At 36.3% G+C, this 21,397-nt stretch overlaps 1 protein-coding gene across 3 annotated transcripts in view; it reads right to left on the bottom strand.

The window, feature by feature from the left end:
* idh3b (isocitrate dehydrogenase (NAD(+)) 3 non-catalytic subunit beta) overlaps positions 1-21,397 on the bottom strand; it is a 41,796-nt gene that overhangs the window by 8,991 nt on the left and 11,408 nt on the right. Inside the window, exons 7-12 of one of the 3 annotated variants that reach the window (XR_005634406.1) lie at positions 18,628-18,761; positions 15,925-16,027; positions 15,495-15,641; positions 12,547-12,641; positions 10,479-10,539; positions 7,492-7,777 (exon numbers count right to left, since the gene is read on the bottom strand). Coding sequence is in view for 2 of the 3 variants with exons in the window: in XM_039759383.1 (XP_039615317.1) it covers positions 7,688-7,777; positions 10,479-10,539; positions 12,547-12,641; positions 15,495-15,641; positions 15,925-16,027; positions 18,628-18,761 (630 nt within the window). In the remaining variant the exon portion in view is untranslated. Of the gene's footprint in view, positions 1-5,912; positions 7,778-10,478; positions 10,540-12,546; positions 12,642-15,494; positions 15,642-15,924; positions 16,028-18,627; positions 18,762-21,397 lie in introns of those variants that run through there. The other 2 variants (XM_039759383.1, XM_039759384.1) reach the window with 2 other exon arrangements.

The raw sequence follows: 21,397 nt of genomic DNA, 5'->3' as shown, positions 1-21,397 counted from the left end.
CAATATTAAAACCAACTGTCTAATATTGTGTAGGCCCCCCTTGTACCACCAAAGCTGCTCTGAACCATTGAGTCATGGCCTCCAAAAATCCTCTGAAGGTGTCCTATGGTATCTGGCACCAAGATGCTAGCGAAGATCTTTTAAAATTGGAAAATCCAAGTTGCGAGGTGGGGGCCTCCTTGGGTCAGACATGTTTTTCCAGCATATCCCACAGATGCTCAATTGGATTTATAATTGGGGAATTTGGAGGCCAAGTCAACACTTTGAAATCTTTGTCATGTTCCTCAAAACATTCCTGAACCATTTTTGCAGTGTGGCAGGGCACATTATCCTGCTGAAAGAGGCCACAGCCATCAGAGAATATTGTTGGCATGAAGAAATGTACATGGTCTGCAACAATCTTATTGGTAGGTGGCACATGTCAAGGTAACATCCACATGCATGATAGGACCCAAAGTTTCCCAGCAAAACATTGCCCAGAGCATCACATTTTGCCTTTGTCTGTGGCCATCTGTTCCCCAGGTAAACAACACACATGCACCTACCAATCCACATTATCCAAAAGAAAAAATAGTTCATCAGCCCATGCTCTCTTCTTCCATTGCCGGATGGTCCAGTTCTAATCCTCACATGCCCATTGCATACTGGGAGCACCTCATTAGGTCTGCCATTTTGGAGATATGACCTAGTCATCTAGCCATCAAAATATGTCCCTTGTCAGAATTGCTCAGATTCTTAGTCATGCCCATTTCTCCTGCTTTCAACACATTGCCTTCAAGAACTGTTCATTTATTTCCTAATATATGCGTATCTCAACCCTTGGCAGGTGCCATTGTAATGAAATAATCAATGTTATTTACTTCACTTTAAAATTACAAATCAAATCAGGAGTGATTAAAGTGCACATTGCAGACTTTCATTTAAGGTTATTTGCATATATTTCAGCCACCATGTAGAAATGACAACACTCTTTATACTGTACATGGTCCCATGTCAGGACACCATAATGTTTGGGACAATCAGTGTCAAATGTGTTTGTGATCACTCAGGGGTGTTTTGTTGCTTCACTGGTGCAGACATAAGATGCCTAGGATCTCTTCTAACTACAACCAACCTTTGGAGTCTGCACTTACCATTCTTTTGGTTTAGACAGATCTTTTTCTCTCTGATAGAAAAAGACACATTACTTATAAATTCTGATCTTACAATTCATGTGGTTAAGATGGATATGTGCTTAGTTAGTTGTTAAGATTCTAGTGCTTGCACTGTGAAGGTGGCACTATTATGCTCACAGCCAGTCTACACTGGTTTACCCCCACCACCTCCACCCTTCCAAACTGTTTGTGTGTAAGATGCTGCTCTACACTTTCTTACTGGATTTAGGACAAAAATTGTAATAGCAACAGCTTACCCTACACAAGGGTGCCTTTATTACATTTTTTGTCTTTGAGGCTTTTACATACAATGCTAGCAGAATTACACCCGGAGGAGAGCTGGTGTACTTATCTTTTGTCATTAGCATGGTGAATGCATGGGTTTTTCATATGGTCTCTCTCTTATGGACTTGCTTTCCTTAGCAAGGCTTGGGCTCATGGCCCCTCTCGTCCAACTCCAATACAAATAAGTCTTCCACACTTTCGGTTCTGCGCCATATTTCCCTTCAGAGTAAAATGTTTTCTCCAACCTTTGTTACAGTCACACCCTATGGGTCTTTGTTACAGAATGCAGAAGTTATAGCCAGGTTGAGAGTGTGCAAATGTTTTTAAAACTAGGAACAGATGACTTGTTATTGGTTTCTTGGGCGCACATAAAGACCTCCTTTTTGGTTGACTGTTGGAGCAAAGTTTTGTCCATCAGTGTTGGTAGTCGTTGTGCTATGGCTCTTTGTTTCAGCCAAAGGCTTAACATGTATTTAAATGGTGCCTCAAAGTGTAAGTGATCAGATTATCAGATAAGGAACAAACACTGCATTCCAGTGAGAGACCCAGTCAAGAAGAAGCAGATATTAAGAGAGTCCTGCAGTGGCTTTTTAAGCCAAGGACTTGTGTTCCAGCCATCGCAAAATGGATAATGTCACATCGTTCAACTTTACCTATTAAAAATATGTGGATGTTCAAACAATTCTCAATCAGCCAGACCAACAAATGCAGAGTTTCCTTTCATTTTTAAAATGTTGGCATATTATACCTGAAACTCAAATTATTAATAGTTTCTTTAATAACTTTGGCAAGAGGTATCATCATTAGCAAAGCTGCCCTACAACACGAGGGTTCAAATTCTGGTTTGATCATTGTCTGTTGGGTTTGCATGTACTTCCTGTGCCCATGTGGGTTTTTCTCCCACAAGTAAAAGACATGCAATATAAGTTAATTAGCAATGACTGAAAACTCTTATTCAAAGGGACAAATGTATAGCTCATGCTTACTTTTTATGTAATGGAAATAATGCTTTTAAATATAAAAAAAATCTAATATATATATCATATACAAAACCTGCTCATTTACATCATGCCTTAGCACATTGTGGCTTCCCTTGTTTAAAACTGACAATGCAGATTCTTTGGATTACAATGAAAACATTAATATACTTAGCCACTGCATCAGGATTAAGTTATGTTATCTAATCTCCTGCAACACCCATTCTACACGGAATGCAGTGTTGATACAACTATTAATATAATTTGCATTGTTTTAGCAGGAATATTTATAATATTTAAATCAGAGTAGAAAAATGTTTTGTTTGTACTCCATGAATGTAGGGTGGTGTCTTTAATGATATGGTTAAGGAATTACTGTTAATTATAGGATCTTTAACAATTAGTATATTTTACTTATTACATAATAATTCTGTAATTTTAAATATAATGATAAATGTGAAGTACTTTAACTGACAGAGGGCATCTGGAAGTTCAAATGATATGAAAGAATGTTAATAAAATGGTGTAATGAAGTGATTCTCAAGTTCATTTCCGGGGTACCACCGTGGTCACAGGTCTTCATTTCATCCAACTTCAGCTTCAAGTAGGACCCCTGCCTTAATTAAGCAGTCTATTATTTCTCAGTTTCTATTGTCTGGTTGTCAATCTATAAATTATAAAATTGGGGTTGGCACATTTTTATTAAAATGTAGCAAGCATGTATAGTGGATACAGAAAGCCCAAATCCAGATGTGCAAGCTCGTCCACACTTACCCAAGAAGTCTTCAACAGACTACTTAATACATAAATGAGAGATTTCAGTTTTTGATTTTGAATAAATCTGCAATCCTTTCTGAAAATGTTTTCACTTTGTCATCATGAGTTACTGAATGCACATTGATGGGCAAACATGCAACTTTATCCATTACAAATAAATGTACAATACAAAAAATGATGAGAAAATTCAGTGTTGCTCTTTTTTTTAACCTTGCTTTTTATGATTTTTCTCATCCACATGATTTTCCTTCCAATATTCCTGACATTCTGGTTATTTAAGCCATCATTTATTAAGGGTTATGCTAGTGGCTATGACACTCAAGTACCTGCATAGATTCAGCATTCAGCCTTTACTCTTGCTGTTAACTGTCATATTGGAATATAATTAAAGGAACAAACTCAATGAAATAAAGGTGAATTAATAGGAAAATGGCAAACAGAATTACACATTTAAAGCTATAGCAAAAATAAATATTCCACAATTTCTTCTAAGTGTAAATGTCACAATATTGTACTTTTTAAAATGCACAATAAGGGAAGTAAAAAAAAAATGGTGATAATGAGATCAGCTGGAGTAAACAGCTGAATGGTTTTCTGAAATGGGTTGGGACAAAAGCAGAGGGTCTCATAAAACTTCAGAATTAAAGGCATAATGTATTTCTTAGGGGAAAGTTACTGATTAGTACTGCTACTAGAGCTGCTCACTCTATAGAACTGTCCCTATAAAAAGGTATTCACCCCATTGGAAGATTTTACATTTAACTGTTACACAACATTAAATCACAGTTGATTTAATTTGGCTTTTTTGACAGTGACCAACAGAAAAAGACTCTTTAATGTCAAAGTGAAATTAGATCTTTGCAAAGTGGTCTAAATTAATTAAAATGTTCAAATAATAAAATGTTTCAAACAAGTACCAATAGGACATACTGAAAATAATTGATTTATACCAAACATGGATTATTTTGTCTTACAACAACGCAAGAAAATTTTGACCTAATTAAGTAAATTTTTTATCATGTAATTTATTGCTAGAATTAGGCATTTGTTTTACTTATAACAATACTAATTCTACAGATTTGGATTCAGGTCAGTGTTCTGACTGGGTCATGTAGTCATTTACTATTTTGCTTTCTTTAGCCACGTCTCTGCTGTTCTCTAATGGAAATGCAGACATATTCTCCATTTTCCTCTTGTCTGAGGAGGACAACATTCTTTTCATATACATAATTTATTAAATGCAGTATTGCATATTTTTGTGGCATCAGCCTTAGTCCTTCTTTTGAAATATCCTGATGTATGGACAATGTTTTACACAATTATGCAAGCAGAAATAAAGGGAAGTAGCTGTCACCTCTCAGTATACATCATTTTTTGCACTTGTGTCTGCACTTACTTATCTATATTTTAACTGAATTAATAAAGATAAATCTCCCCACCACCCGTTGGTCTAGAGTTTTGCCTTCAATGCAAAAAGTCAATACCATGAGGCTTTAGTTTGCTATATATATAATGTGCACTGATTATTCTAGTTTATTAAGTTTGGTCTTTTTAATAGTATTTTAGTAAAAAGAAGTATGGAATTTGTACATTGTGTGATTTTTAGGTTTTTTTTTTCTTTATTCCATGGACATTTTTCACATTGTTTGCCACTGTACTGCATTGCTCACTATTGGCTTCTATTATGCCATAAACATTTTCTCTTTCCATCCTGCATTAAAACATTGGAATAAATGTTTTTCTTGAGCACCATTAAAACATACATGGTGTAAATAACATATAAAAATATCATCTTTGTGTAAAGTATATCTTTAGTGTCAAGCTGGACTGACCAGGCCACCCAGTCATCAGTGATTTTTTTCCAGCTGCTCCTTGGGAATTAACAGATGCTCCCAGGCCAGGCAAGAGATACAATCTCTACAAAATGTAGGTAATGCCTGGTGCATCCCCTCCTGTGTGAGTTGCCCACTGGGTGTCCCAACTTCATCATTAAACCACCGCAACAGAGAGAATCAGTAGTTATGCTCACAAACTGACCACTAAATCAAACATTTTAAGAAAGGAATTTAGCTCCTGCTTCACCACCTTGGTCTGATATACAATAACTGCAAAACTGATGCTGCCGTCCTGTGTTGCTGGTTAATCAAACCTACGTTTACTCTTGAACAGGTCCCTGTGCTATTTCAACTCCTCTATTTGGGCAGCTGTTCACTCCTTACCTGCAGGGTAGAAATCAATCTTTTACAAGAAAGAACCTTGACCTTAGATTTCTATATGCTAATTCTTCTCTCAAATGCATTACATGGAATATCCACAAACTGCAGAAGTAGAACCATCTGATTTCCAAGCCTGAGATGATCGCGGTTAACCTTTCCTATCTTAGTACTGTTACCTCTGTGTGGTGCCTCATCTACCAACAGAGCTAGAGTACAGTATGTTGTCTGGACAAATGTGCTCCTGATAATAGTGTTCTCTTTAGCAAAGTGGTATAATGGGAAAAGACCAGACAAAGATCAATCAAAAACAAAACAAAAAAAAAAAATACAGGTGTAATGATGATTCAATACAAGTATTTTCTCTTCCAATGCTATAGTCTCTCACTCAGTTTTGTATTCGTAGAAGTAATTTTAACACATATTCAGTTTCAACTACACATTTTTCTTGATATGTTTGCTCCCTTCATTTTATTTGTTATTGACAATTAAAACATAGGCGCAGGTGCAAAAAAATCTTTTTTTTATTTGTTTGACCATTACCAAGTAACAAGTAACAACAAAGGCAAGTCTAAATAAAGTGAATAAAACCTGCTCAGAACGGTATCAACCTGAAAATAACAGCAGGTTTAGCTGAAAACCTCCAGCAACTGCAGAGACCGAAAACCAAGGTTGCACTCCCTGCTTGACACCTGTGCATGTGAGGAACAATTTCACAACTGGTATAAACTTGACTGTGGAGCTGGTTAAACTGCATTTTCTGCTTTGTAGTAAAACAGGGTGTAATTTGTTGGCAATTGTCTGTTTACAACATAATAATCTGGATAAAACCAGATAAACTTTTTGATTCCAATTATATCAATGCAGCAAAGCATTGATTCCAGGAACACTGGGTACAATGCAGAAAACAGGCGTGGGCAGGGTGCTAGTCTATTGCAGGACATGTTTATGTAAACCTGATTCATTTTAGCTTCCAGTCATCAACTATTTAACGCTTAGTTGAAGAGAGGACAGGAACAGATGTGGAACTTCAGGGGGATGGACAGACTATGGGTTATAAAGCAAGTGAAAGGGTAGACGAAGTGCACACTGGCTGATAAAATGTTCCTTTCAGTGCCAGTGGTCATGGGCAGGGACCACCAAGTGCAGTATGGCTTGACATTGTGGATGATGCTCTGGAAATGTATACTCTAAGTCAGTGTTTCTTAAACTGTGTTCAATGGAACCCTAGAGTTCAGCGAAAACCTTTGGCAGTTTCGTGGGCCAACAGAGAAATTACCTTGTGTTAGTTATAGCTACTGGAAAAAAAAAACAATGGTGCTTAATCAAGCTCAGGTTTGTGGGTTCTGGAATATACCCTGGAAGCACTGCATTGAAAAGGCAGAGACTAACCTTGCAGTGGGTGCCACTCCACAGGCAATTCTAAAATGGCCTTGCAATTAACCTCTGCGGATTTAGGAGAAATACTGGTATACCATACATAAATCTTAAGAAAGGTCAATGATGGCAATAATTTATTGTAGATATATTTTCCTCAAAAATCAGTTACACAGAAAAAAAGAATAAAAAGTTTTATGCCAGTGTGAAGAAAAAAACCTTTGTATTTAAATATTACAAAAAATGTTATGATCCATTGCTGAGAATGTTTCATCAGAAACTGATCAAACCTTATGGTCCTGTAACTATTTGAAAACTGCATTTTCACAATTTTCTTCAGTTTAACTTTACCTTCCAATTTAATCATGCTGAAGGATTTTATTAATATTTGCCATATAGCTGCCTATAATTTACCATATGTTTAATTTCTAATGATCTTGTTGCATTAACTGCTTTCCTTCCTTATTCTCTGCTCATTATGTAGTCTACTTGCTTATACTTATGAAATACTATAACAGATACTTTTCCTTTAAAACTAAGAACAGAATTACATACATTTTCCTTCTGTGATGGCTTTGAATGCTTTCAAGACGTGAATGCCTTTAATATTAGAGCCATTAATTGCCCAAACAAAGCAATACTGTTTGATTTCCGAAAAAATCACTCAATGACATGTTGAAAATTAGAAAAGATAATATAAACAATCACCTGCAGCATAGCAAAAAAAAAAAAAAAAATTTTTATGAATAAGCAAGGCACTATTTCTTGGTCAGGTTATAAGTTCAGATGCACCAGCAGCAGCTTGTTTTCCCAACAGCATCAGTAGATTTGTCCTTCAACACAAAAAAAGGATGGAAAGACAGAAGGCACAGCAGACATGAATTGAGAAAATCCCTCAGGGTCCTTAGCGCTGATGTAGAGGGTGCAGGTTATCAATGACAGACTTGACTAAGTCACTGGTAGTACAATAACCACCCATATCTCGAGTCCGAACCTGGTGCACATGTAAGGGAAGGACATGAAGTCAGCAAGCAACTTAAATAAATAAATAAATAAATAAAAGTACTACAGACATGCAGGCACAAAAACTCTCATGCTTAATCTATGCAAGAAATGACAGCCCTGTTAGAACAATGCACAGCATCATTATATTGATTTTTTTAACCATTGTGGGGTCAAGGAAAACCAGTTTTTCCTCACCATATTGTGTGTAAATAAGGAACCAGTTTAGAGAGGATACTGCACTATGACAGGACACAATTGCACACTGGGCCAAATTCAGCATTCTAACTAAACCTGACATGCTTATTTTTGGGATACTGGAGGAATCTAAGAGTATAATCCACCATACATATGGAAAGACTGAGCAAATTTCACAAATAAAGTGAACACAAATGCAGCAAGATGCTGGGTCCACTGATCTGTGTGGCTGCAAAACAACCCACATAAACACACAATACTACCTCAGTAGACTGTCCAGAATTATCCAGCATACTGGTTTCTTTTTCACTATGTGCAGTATATTTAACATAAAGATTTTTAACACTATGGTTTTGACCATGAAAGTGGGGTTTCCCATGCACAGCGGCTCAGCTGCTGAGCTGAAGACATACTATGACCAGTTTACATAAGGAACAAACACCTACAGCACAGTAGATACTGTGATAAAAAAAATAACAATAATAATAATTTGATTTTTTCATTTCATATGTTCTTTTCATAAATTTAATGAGGTAGACTATATGTGAATTTCCCCTTGGGATTAATAAAGTATCTATCTATCTATCTATCTATCTATTTGTGAACTCTTCATTTTTTTACTTTCTATAAATAAACAAAACAACTGCAGAATTCTTTGGGCCTGAGCTAATATGACATAACAACCTGATTTTTCTTTGAATTTTTGTCAGTGTAAAATACTGCGCTTTGTCTTGCACCAGAATAGAATGTGAGGCCAGTGTAAAAGCTTCATATTTTAATACCAGGCCATTTTATTAGAAATACCAAGACCAACAAACCAAAGGGCAGTTCTGTAAGCACAGCACTAGACCACAACAACCAGCAGGCACATTGAAATAGTCATTGCTAAAAAACACAAAAGTGAATTACAGGGAATGAAAAGAGACAACATGATAAGCTATAGGAGAAGTTACAAATAATGAAAGCTAGGGAGTGAAATAGCAGAACAGAGGTCTTTATTTAGGGTGGTCCAGATCCAATTTTCATTACGCTATAACTTATTAAGCTTATTACATAGAAAATCACCCAAAAAATCCCGGATCATCGAGAAGTGTGTGAACTGACGACATGAAGAATCGTCTTTGCGCTGAACTGGAATTGTCCCTGCATAAATCAAAGTCATCCAGACAATCTGGATCTACATAATTAGACCTGGACCACCCTGTAGTGTTAATTTAAATGACACTGCTCACCACCTGTATACTGATATGCATTTTTTTCATTTTCATGCTGGCATGCATTAAAATGGACTATGAAATTAAAAATCAAATAGGTAAGTGCACAAGCAAAAGGAAACAAACACAAAGAAATAAGCAGACGAGTAAGAGAAAGCAACAAACTATTCCTTCCTTACTTAAGGATCTAATAAAATTTGACAAGCATACAGGAAGTGATGTTATCTAATTAGACAGAGAACTAAGGAACATTTGAAAGAATGGATCTTTCAGTTAAACTGACATTTGGTGAATTCAACACCCAAATACAAAAAGGCCTACACCAATGTGAATTCCCCAGGTTTGAAATGCACTTTGTTAATGTGCGGTACGTGAGCTACATATGTTGATGTGTATCTGATGAAAGCAATTGTGCTGTTCATATTTAGTTTAGAGTATTTGCATCACATATGTCATCAAACTTGTAAGTTTCTGATAACTTTCCACATTTTTACTGTATTAATCAACTTATTTACTAACATGCTTACTCAGTTTGAGAAACGTCTTATTTTTAAGTGTATACCTATTGATAAATGATTCTGATGTCACATTTAAGGAAGTTTGGTTTCTTGCCTTTGAAAAGAACAAACAATGCAATCTCAAATGCAGAAAGAGAATCTGGCAAAAAGAAAGAAGCTGCATTATGCATTATTAGATCAGTAGAAGACATTTGACAGGATGCCAGAAGAGGTGGTAGGATAAGCAATAGGAAAGTAAGAAGTGGATGAACAGTTAGTGCCTGTAGTGCTGTCAAAGCATGCTGAAGCGCAAAGGTTATCCAGAACAAGAGATGGTGATAATGAAAGTTTTGAGGTGAAGGTGCGCCAGGAATCTGTTCTAATCAGTTGAAGTTCATGATAGTGAAGGAGGTTGTAACCGAAGTCGTGTAAGAAGGATTTCCAAGGGAGCTCTTGTATACCGATAATATCAATTGGAAAGCAGAAAGTAAAGCGAATTGAAGGAGAATATGATGAAATGGAAAACTAGTTTGAGAAATGAAAGCCTGCAATTTAGGAAAGGGCAAAGTATTTGTTGGAGATGAAGGGGCAGTAGAATAAACCATGGCATTAAAATCCAAAAGAATTCTGGAACTCTGTGGCAAAGATATAGGTTAATTACCTTTAAATAGTTTAAAAGTGCAGAGTGAGCAGGGTTGTTAAACAAAACAAGAAAATAGGCATCAAAGAGTGATTATAACATTAGAACATTAAAACAATTAACAAGCACAGTCAAACGACTTACCTTGCCAGTCTTAATGACCCTCTTTACTGCCTCTGAGATCAGACTGGAATGATACTCCAAGCTATGAATAAAAAAAAAGAAGTCATACTACTTTATAAGACTTGGAAACACTAGTTGAAAGAGCAAAATGTCCTTATTTTGTTAGTTAATTAAACCTTCTTTAGGAATATAAATAATGTTTACCACGTACTGTAGATCAACATCTACAGCTGTATAGTAGTATATTAAGTCATTTTAGTTTCAGTCAACAGAGTCAAATTGGTAACTATTGTTTTGGCAGAAGGTAGAAAAATAACAATTTTGAATGGCAAGGCGTACACTTAAAAGTAATAAAAGTGATGACCAAAATACAGATAAAATAAATTAAGACATTTAATCTTTACAAAGAAAATCAATTCCACTAGTAAATATTTGCTTGGAAAAATGTACAAGTAAATTTTGTGATATCTTTTTTGCTTCATTTTCTTTTTTCACAATGTACAGGGCACCTTGCAGTCCTAGAATGTGTAACTCCTTTCTGACATGGCTGATATTGTCCTTATAAATGTTACACAGCTTCCTTTTTTATTGCTGCCTTATTCTTAAATAATGACAGCTATCATTTACATTACTGCTACCATTAGTATACAATTATCCATTACCTACAGTAATTATATTTTACCATTTTTAAAGTAAACAGTTTACATTTAGCTAAGACCTACTGTATAAAGATGAAGCAGAATCTACCAACTTGATTCTGCAGTTCCCCTGGGCCACCTAATATCTATAGTTCCAGGAGTGTCCTTTAGCCTCGACTGAGGTACAGCTGGCAGTACTGTCTATGCCCACTGATACGAGGTAAGATTTAGGTTAAGCAAATCACTAGATCATGCAGTTGTTAGATTTGAACCATATGTGGCATCTTCAAGACTGAGCTAACGCAGCAATTATTTTAAGAACTATGAACGCAAGTTAGGAAATGGGAAACGGAAAGAAAATCAAATGGAAAATAGAAAACAAACATTAAAAATGCCAAAGCCAAATGGGATCCCAATTTTGCTTTGGTTTATGTCTGTTTTTGGGAAGAACAAAAAAATATTTTAGGGTTTCACTTTAAATTTCCAGAATCTGCTTTCTTCTCCAACAAGCTTTCGGAGACTGGTTCAGAATCCTGCCCTGTTGCCAAATTGAGCCCTTCATCATCCTCATCAATAAATCCAAAATAAAGATGCCAGATTATTAGCAACAACTGAATACTGTGTACCTGTATAAATAATATGGGGCTGCAGTGTATCAGAGTTTACTACTGCTGTGTCACAGCTTCACAAGACAGGGTTTGAACTCTTGACTGTTCATGGTCTTTGTAGTTTGTACATTTTCCTTGCGTCAACAAATGCCCTTCTCCTCATACTCCACTTTATCTTCCACATCCCACAGACATATTTGTAAGCTTACTTACTAAATTGGCCCTGGACAGGTGAGTGTGGGTGTTTGGATAAGTGGGCCCTGAAATAATAATGTGCCTTGTCTGTTTTTATTTCTGCCTTGTGTTTAATGTAATCTGGATACACTCGAAACACTGCAACACTAAAGATGGATTAAGAGGAACAAGACAAAGTATGAATAAGTGAACTTTCAATCACCCACTAGGAAACATTTTTACATTTTTGTTGTCAAATTATGTTAAATGGTATTATGCAGTTCCACAAACAGCAACATACTGACATTCATGGCACAATAAACTATGTCCTCTTTTTATTTACCAAGAAACAAAACTGGAGTGTTATGGACTAAAAGACATGGCAAGAAACTGTGTGAAGTCTGTCAGGATTTTTCAGCAATGAAAAATGTACTAAAATAATGGTTTAAGGGTTGTTTAAAAAAGACAGTGCACTACCCCTTTTCAAATTGCACTTTGATAACAAACATATCTTGAAGAAAAAAAAAAACAATATGACAATGTGTACATTTTCCAATACATACATTGTACTGCATTTAGTGATCTCCAAAATAAATATTAAGCAAAAACAAGCACTTTGTGTCAACTATTTCCCCACGATAGATGGAAAGCCACCAGAGTTATACTCACTTGAGATGCCGCAGCATGTTAGCAGAGCTCAAAAGCATAGCTGTAGGATTGGCAATATTCCGCCCAACAGCTTGAGCAAAGGGATGTCGAGCACCCTGAAAAAGATGCCAGGGATTCAATTTAAACTTTTGAGAACAAAATCAGAAACTTCTTCTAATGGAGAAACTACATTTTGTATCAATTAGTCTTGAAAAAAAATGAAGACTGCAGCAAACACAGCTTGTTAAACATCATATCCCTTATTGAGTTTGTAGGTTTTTTGGAGTGGTGGCCATTTACTATAGTTGGTAAGACAACAATTCTGCTAAAAACAAGGAAAAGAGTAGCATACAAAAATATGTTTGCTAAATCTAAATGATTTTACTATTTACTTTGATACCAGTTTTGGTGTGTAGAGACACATTTGCTGGTTACCGCTACCTCTAACCCCAATGTTATTAAATGCATGTAATTACATGCACACTATGTTTACAGTAAACTAGAGTTAATGAAAATCTTAGATTTTGCTGAAACAGATGGATAAACTAAAAAAAGGTTATGTTTCCAGTATATGCTTTTCTCAAAATAAATCTGTAATGTTACTAGGAAAACTTTGCAAGCCAACTACTTTATACACTGTGTGCACAATTATTAGGCAAGTGAGTATTTTGACGATATCATCATTTTTAATGTGTATATTCCAACTCCAAGCTGTATTAACTTGAATGCTTATTGGATTTAAGCACGTCAGGTGATGTGTATTTGTGTAATGAGGGAGGGTGTGGCCTAAGGAGATCAACACCCTATATCAAGGTGTGCAGAATTATTAGGCAGCTAGTTTTCCTCAGGCAAAATGGGCCAAAAAAGAGATTTAACTGACTCTGAAAAGTCAAAAATTGTAAAAAGTCTTTCAGAGGGATGCAGCACTTTTGGAATTGCTAAGATATTGCTGTGTGATCACAGAACCATCAAACATTTTGTTGCAAATAGTCAACAGGGTCGCAAGAAACGTGTTGAGAACAAAAGACGCAAATTAGCTGCCAAAGATTTGAGAAGAATCAAACGTGAAGCTACCAGGAACCCATTATCCTCCAGTACTTTCATATTCCAGAGCTGCAACCTACCTGGAGTGCCCAGAAGTACAAGGTGTTCAGTGCTCAAAGACATGGCCAAGGTAAGGAGGGCTGAAACCCAACCACCACTGAACAAGAAACATAAGTTGAAACGTCAAAACTGGGCCAAGAAAAATTTCTGAAGACAGATTTTTTTCAAAGGTTTTATGGACCGATGAGATGAGAGTGACTCTTGATGGACCAGATGGATGGACCTGTGGATCAGTAATGGGCACAGAGCTCCACTCCAACGTGGAGGTGGGATACTGGTATGAGCTGGTATTTTTAAAGATGAGCTAGTTGGACCTTTTTGCATTGAAGATGAACTCAAAATCAACTCCCAAACCTACTGCCAGTTTTTCAAGACACTTTCTTCAAACAGTGATACAGGAAAAGACCATGATTTTTATGCAGGCCAATGCTCCATCACTTGCATCAAAGTTCTCCACTGCGTGGCCAGCCAGTAAAGGCCTTAAAGATGAAGGAATAATGACATGGCCCCCCTTCCTCATCTGACCTAAACCCTATTGAGAACTTGTGGGCACTTCTTAAACACTAGATTTACGGGGGAGAAAAACAATACACCTCTCTGGAGAGTGTCTGGGAGGCTGTAGTCACTGCTCCACAAAAAGCTGATCGTCAACAGATCAAGAAACTGACAGACTCCATGAATGGAAAGGCTTATGACTGTTATTGGAAAGAAGGGTGGCTATATTGGTCATTGATTGATTGATTTATTTTTTTTGAAATGTCAGAGATGTTTATTTGTAAATTTTGAGGTGTTTGTTTATTATTCTCACTATAACAGATGAAAATAAACAAGTGAGATGGGAAAATTTTCATTTTTCCTTTAGTTGCATAATAAATCTGCACACTAATAGTTGCCTAATAATTGTGTGCACATATGTATTCCCCTGATGATGTTCACACTCACATTTCCGTTGTGAAACATTCAGGTTTCAGGTTTATTAACATTTTGGATTGACTGATAGCACTGTGTTTGTTCCATATTAAAATTAATCCTCAAAAATACAACTTGCCTAATAATTCTGCACTCCCTGTATTTATCTTGTTGAAAAAAAACGTATACCTCCTTCCCCTAATTGTGCTGTGGTTTGGGCACAATTAAATAACACTTGTATTTAATGTACATCTCTTGAAATGTATTTAAATTGCTAATAACTGTACCAAGTTTTATTCAAATTCAGGTTTATTATCATGAATAAAGAGCATGGCCTGACCAACTTGCAACATACTAACAGCCTCAAGAAGCAAGGTGGCTCTATTGGACTAAAATCTGGAGAAAGTACAAGATAGAATGATTTGTTTTTGAGTTATCACCTCGGGGATTCACATACTAAGAGGATGTACAAACATCACTCTCAAAATGGTCAAATAATGATCATTAATGCTTAAAATGTATAAATCTGATGAAAACCTAGTCAAAATTATGACAGTGTTACAATATTTTTCTATAACTATGGTATATATATATATATATATACAGTATATATATATATATATATATATATATATATATATATATATATATATATATATATACAGTGGTCTATGTTTAGTAAAATCAACTGGAGCAATTTTGCCTGAAATAAGTAGGTTTATACCATTTTACAATGATAACTGAACAATGTTTCACTGAGACTGGGCGATTCATTTTTGAGTTATTGTATCTTGCATACTTACACACATACACATAAAACCATCATACTCAAAGTGGTGACATTTTGGGTTGCAATAACCATCAAGCAACCTTAATATACCTTATATTCCTAATTAAATCTTTTCTTTCATGATCAAACAACATACTTAGTGCATATTTATTAAATCATGACTGACCGTTTCAAAAACAGCATATTCTGCACTGTAGCTTTCTCCTGGGACAACACCAGCACCTCCCACCAAACCAGCAGCTAGATTATCTATGATATTTCCATACAAATTTGGCATCACCAGCACATCAAACTGATATGGGTTTTGGACCAGCTGTAAAGAGAATACATAAACTTAAACTTTATTTCTCCTTCTTTTAGTAAAACAGTAGACAATTCAGAATTACTTCCACTTAAATGCATTATAAATTCCTAACCAATTAAAGAACAAATTGTGAAAATGAAAGATGTCCTTTTAAAAATTTTAAGAAGTTATATTAGAACCTTGAATATGTGATTACAATTAAAAACTAATACATGAGATAGTTGCATGTCTTCCCCCTGATTTTTGAAGTACTAAGATTTTTAGTTTCATTTTGATATACTACTACAAATACCTGCATGCAGCAGTTGTCAATTATCATTGTCTCATACTTTATTTTTGGATACAGTTGGGCTACTTCCTGACAGCTCTGAAGGAACAAGCCATCACCCAGCTTCCTGAAATAATAAGATAATACCATTATAAAACCAAACATCCATGATAAAAGCAAAAACAATATTGACTTCTCATGTTTGAAAATATGTACACATTAGTAAATGTCCTTGATAGATTAGGTTAAGCTCGTGGAGTATGAACATAAAATAAGAAAATGTATAGTCAGAAGAGAAGCAATAGCACAAATATTAGAAAAGAGAATAAAATAAAGAATGAGGAAAGTAGAAGGGTCAGAAAACAAAAGACAAACTTAGAAACAGGCAGTGATTCTCCAAGTTACACATTTACCATCATTCACTAATTTGGCTTGTCATACGTGCATTCGATATTAGAAGGAAAATAACTATAAGGCCATTGAAGTTATCAGTTCATATAGTTATTTTACAACAACTGTAACATCTCCAAAAACTTCAATTTTGTTTATGACAGATTGCCTTATGCATATCAAACACTTGTATTTGGTGACTTTTTTCTTTAATTCATTTCAGGTTTACATTTTTATCATGGCTGTAAGCTGAATATTTTGAGAAAAAAGCATGTTTTTGAAAAATGCTGAAATTCTTCTCTTTTTATTACTGAAACTGTGGAAAACCATACAACTAACAAATTAGAACATTAGAGCAATCTAGATGAGAACAGGCCATTCAACCAAACAAAGCGTACCAGTCCTATCTACTTAATTATTGTAAAAAAAAATGGTACCTGCAGACAATTCAGGTTTCACAAGTAGCCTAACTCCTCCTCCAGGTTGGCACATCCATATGTGCTGTCGCAAGAATGTTTGCTGTGTCTCCCAGCACAGTTTCAAGAGCATGGAGGAGATACCAGGAGATGGGCCATTACATGATGAGAAGCAGACAGGGCCATGAAGGGCATCAGCCCAGCAGCTGGACTGGTATCTGCTCCTTTGTGCGAGGTGGAATGGGGGAGCACTGCCAGAGCCCTACAAAATGACCTCCAGCTGGCTACTGGTGTGCATGTTTCTGACCAAACTGTCAGATACAGACTCCATGAAGGACTTGGGCTCATAGCCCATCACCAAGCAGCATTAAAGGTATTCACTAGAGAATACCACAATTGGCAGCTCCATCACAGGCACACCGTTCTCTTCACAGATGAGAGCAGGTTCACACTGAGCACATGTGATAGACGTGAAAGAGTCTGGAGACGCTGTGGTGAATGCTATGCAGACTACAACACTGGTTTGGCAGTGGATCAGCAATGGTCTGGGGAGGCATATGTTTGGAGGGTCGCACAAACATCCACGTGCTAGGCAATGGTACCCTGACTGCTGTTAAGATATCGGGATGAAATCCTTCGAGCCATTGTCAGACCTTATGCTGGTGCAGTAGGCCCTGGGTTGCTCCTGGTACAGGAACATGCCTGGCCTCATGTGGCAAGAGGGTGTAGGCTGTTACTGGATGATAGATAGATAGATATGATGAAGGCATTGATGCCACTGACTGATCTACATGTTCCCCACACCAGAATCCAATCGAGGACATAATGTACTGGTGCATCTGATGCTGCCAAATAGCACCAGAGGCTGTCTAAGAGCTCTCTGCCCTGATCCGGGTCTGGGAAGAAGTCCCGCAGGACACCATCCACCATCTCATGAGGAGCATGTCCAGGAGTTGTTGGGAGTGCATTCAGACACATGAGGGAAATACCCACTACTGAGTTACATTAGGAGTTGCCATGATGAAATTCACACAAGATGGACCAACTTGTGATTTCAATTTTTAACTTTGATTTTCCAGGTGATGTTGAAACCAGCACTTAATTGGTTGGTGATTTTGGTTTCCAGTGACAGTTACATCATTTTGTTCTGAACAAATTACAAAGTAATACTAAGGAAAGATTTTCAACTTGAATATTTTATTTATCAAGATCTGACGTGTGATGTAAGTGCTTCCTTAATATTTTGAACAAGCTTCATCAACTAATAAACTAAAACATGACAATAATTTGAATAATTCTACTTAATTCATATTAACACCACTAATATGGCTTTACAGATTTTTTAAAAAGTAAACCAAGATAACATGTCACTCCTTATCCAAGAAGTTGATATATGAATAAAATTAGTCACCTGCCCCTCAGAGCTTCTTCCATTCCAGTTATTTTCTGTCTGAACACGTTAGTGCGTTTGAAAAAACTGAACTTGTAATCTAGCTGCAACATTCAAATATTTATTCATTTATTCGTTATGAAACCTGCTTACTTCAAATTCAGAAGGGCTGAGGCCTATCCCAAAAACCTTGCAATGGGTGCCATTCCATTGAAAGACACACTAACACTCACCACTACGGGACAAGATTTAGCATCAACATTTAGTGAAACATGCTAGTCTTTGGGATATATTGTAACAGAAGCACACTTTGTATAATCCATGCAGAAACAATTTGTTAATACTGTCAAAGAATTTTAAAGAGCTTGAAAAAGATGCCTAATTTCAATTATACCTTTTCATTTACTCCCTCCAAATGTTTATATTTGTCTGGAGGAATAACCTAAAAAGATGAGGAATTAGCCAAATGAGTGGGAGAATTAAAAATATTAACAAACCACTGAAGACTCTCCACATCAACATCTTACTTACATAATGTTAGCTTTGTGGACAGCAGTGACCTTGGAGCGGCTTTTCTTGGTAGCATAATCAAAGGCAAACTTTGCAATGCGTCTGGACTTTTCACGGGTGATGATCTTTAGACACTCAATCACTCCTGTGACACTCTTAAGTAGAAAGAAAAATGCAGAAAAAGTAAGATGACAGCAACTGGGACAAATACCACTTTTACTGAAAAAGGTCAGTAAAGAAAATGCTGATTTCCACAGAAAATAACCAGGTTTAGCAGTACTTATTGACCCTTAAGTTTTTTTTTGTTTTTTTTTTTTTAATTCAAACAATCTGTATGGTGACAATTATTATTAAATAATAATAATACATTTTATTTATCTGCGTCTCTAAAATAAGTATGTAATGTAAATTGAATTTTACCATTTATGTATTTTTTTCCTGTCAGTTCTAAGGCTGTAATTTCTTAAAATGTTTCCAATCCAAAAACATATGCTCTAGTTTTTCACTTGCGCTGAGCACTACAATCATGGCTGAAATTATCGGCACCCCTGGAATTTTCCCTGAAAATGCACCATTTCTCCCAGAAAATTGTTGCAATTACAAATGTTCTGGTATACACGTTTATTTCCTTTATGTGCATTGGAACAACACAAAAAAAAACAGAGAAAAAAAGCCAAATCTGACATCATGTCACGCAGAACTCCAAAAATGGGCCAGACAAAATTATTGGCACCTTTTCAAAATGTGTGGGTAAATCGTTTTATTTCAAGCATATGATGATTGTTTGAACTCACCTCTGGCAAGAAACAGGTGCTTGCAATATAGCAATCACACCTGAAGCCAGTTGAAACTGCACTGCTGACACAAACATAAAAAAGCCAGACTGGAGTTTACCAAAATGTACTTGAGGAACCTAAAATCCTTCTGGGCGAACGTCTTGTGGACAGATGAGACCAAGGTACAGCTTTTTGGTAAAGCTCACCACTCTACTGTTTATAGAAAACGGAATAAGGCCTAGGAAGTAAAGAACACAGTACCTACAGTCAAACATGGTGGAGGTTCTAAGATATTTTGGGGATGTTTTGCTGCCTCTGGCACTGGATGTCTTAACTGTGGGCACGGTATCATGAAATCTGAAGAATACCAAAGGATATTGGGGCGCAATGTGGGGCCCAGTGTCAGAAAGTTGGGTCTGCGTCACAGGTCATGGGTGTTCCAGCAGGACAATAACCCCAAACATACCTCTAAAAGCACCCAGAAATGGTTGAAGACAAAGCGCTAGAGAGTTCTGAAGTGGCCAGCAATGACCCCGGATCTAAATCCGATTAAACACTTATGGAGAGATCTCAAAATTGCTGGTGGTAGAAGGCGCCCTTCAAATCAGAGAGGCCTTGAGCAGTTTTCAAAAGAAGAGTGATCGGAAATTCCAGTTGAGAGGTGTAACAAGGTTGTTGATGGTTATAGGAAGCGCTTGATTTCAGTTATTTTTTTCCAAAGTGCGTGCAACCAAATATTAAGTTGATGGTGCCAATAATTTTGTCCAACCCGGTTTTTGAGTTTTGTGTGAAATGATGTGGCTTTTTTCTCTGTTTTTTTGTGTTGTTCCAATGCACATAAAGGAAATACACGTGTATACCAAAACATTTGTAATTGCAACAATTTTCTGGGAGAAATTGTGCATTTTCTGGGAAAATTCCATGGGTACCGATAATTTCGGCCATGACTGTAGATGAGATGAATATAGAATTCTTAAAAATCAGTCTTGTATGAATTTCAAAGACTCTACAACTAGCTTTCCTTCACCTTACTCCATAAGATTCAGTTTTCAAAACATCAACTGTTCACAATGAACTCAATTACTTTTTCAATTTGCTGTCCAGTAGGCTTAGGCCACAGGAACACCTTAGACACAAGTAATATTTTCATGCAGGTTGGTATTGGCATATTTTGTCCATGGGGAAACACAGATTGAGAAATGACCTGGTGAAGAGGTGTACTGTGATAAAGGCAGAAAGAAAAGGTTTAAGAATTAGACCAAAAAACATGGACAGATGTGGAGGTGAATGGCATCAGAAGAATGTGCCCATGAGCACAGAAAGTTGATCAAGGTAATATGAACAGCAACTAGTACATCTGGATTAAGCGGAGATAATGGCTGTTGAATTCGTTGTTGAACAGGCCATTTACTGTAAATTCTAGCAAACACACATCATATAACAATAAAGAAGAAATCAATTTCAATTGACTGCAGGAACACACTAGAAGAATTAAACTCTCCCCATTTGCCATCCTAGCGAAAATCTGGATTGCTGTTTCATTGCGTGGAAACAGTAATGTATTATGATGATATATTTGATATGTTTTTTTGCACTTTAGAATTTTACCACCTAATAAATAAGTAAAATAATATCTTGCTTTTTTGATTATAAACAAAGAGACTAAAAAGTGACCACTTAAATGTTTGTTGTTTAACTTATGTGTGTACAAACCGAGTGTTAAAGGAAGTAATGAGAAACATTTATGCTTCCTTCCTGGCATATATGGTCTACTTTAGGATATACTGTACTGAAACGCGACCACTATACTGTATACTGAAATGCATAAACACTATACTGAAGCACTCACACTGTACCCTAAAATGCAAACACTTTACACTGAAATGTATACAAACTTTGCTAAAGTCAATAATGAACCATTTATAATATCTACTGAAACACAAAGACTATGTCAAATTCATATCCTCTGAAGTAAAAGAAATTAATTTCTTGGTAAAAGACAGAAGTCATATGCT

The sequence above is a fragment of the Polypterus senegalus genome, chromosome 7 (assembly GCF_016835505.1).
Source record: "Polypterus senegalus isolate Bchr_013 chromosome 7, ASM1683550v1, whole genome shotgun sequence".
Lineage (NCBI taxonomy): Eukaryota > Metazoa > Chordata > Cladistia > Polypteriformes > Polypteridae > Polypterus > Polypterus senegalus.
Note: the sequence above shows the minus strand (reverse complement) of the source record. Positions and strands in the feature narration are given on the sequence as shown.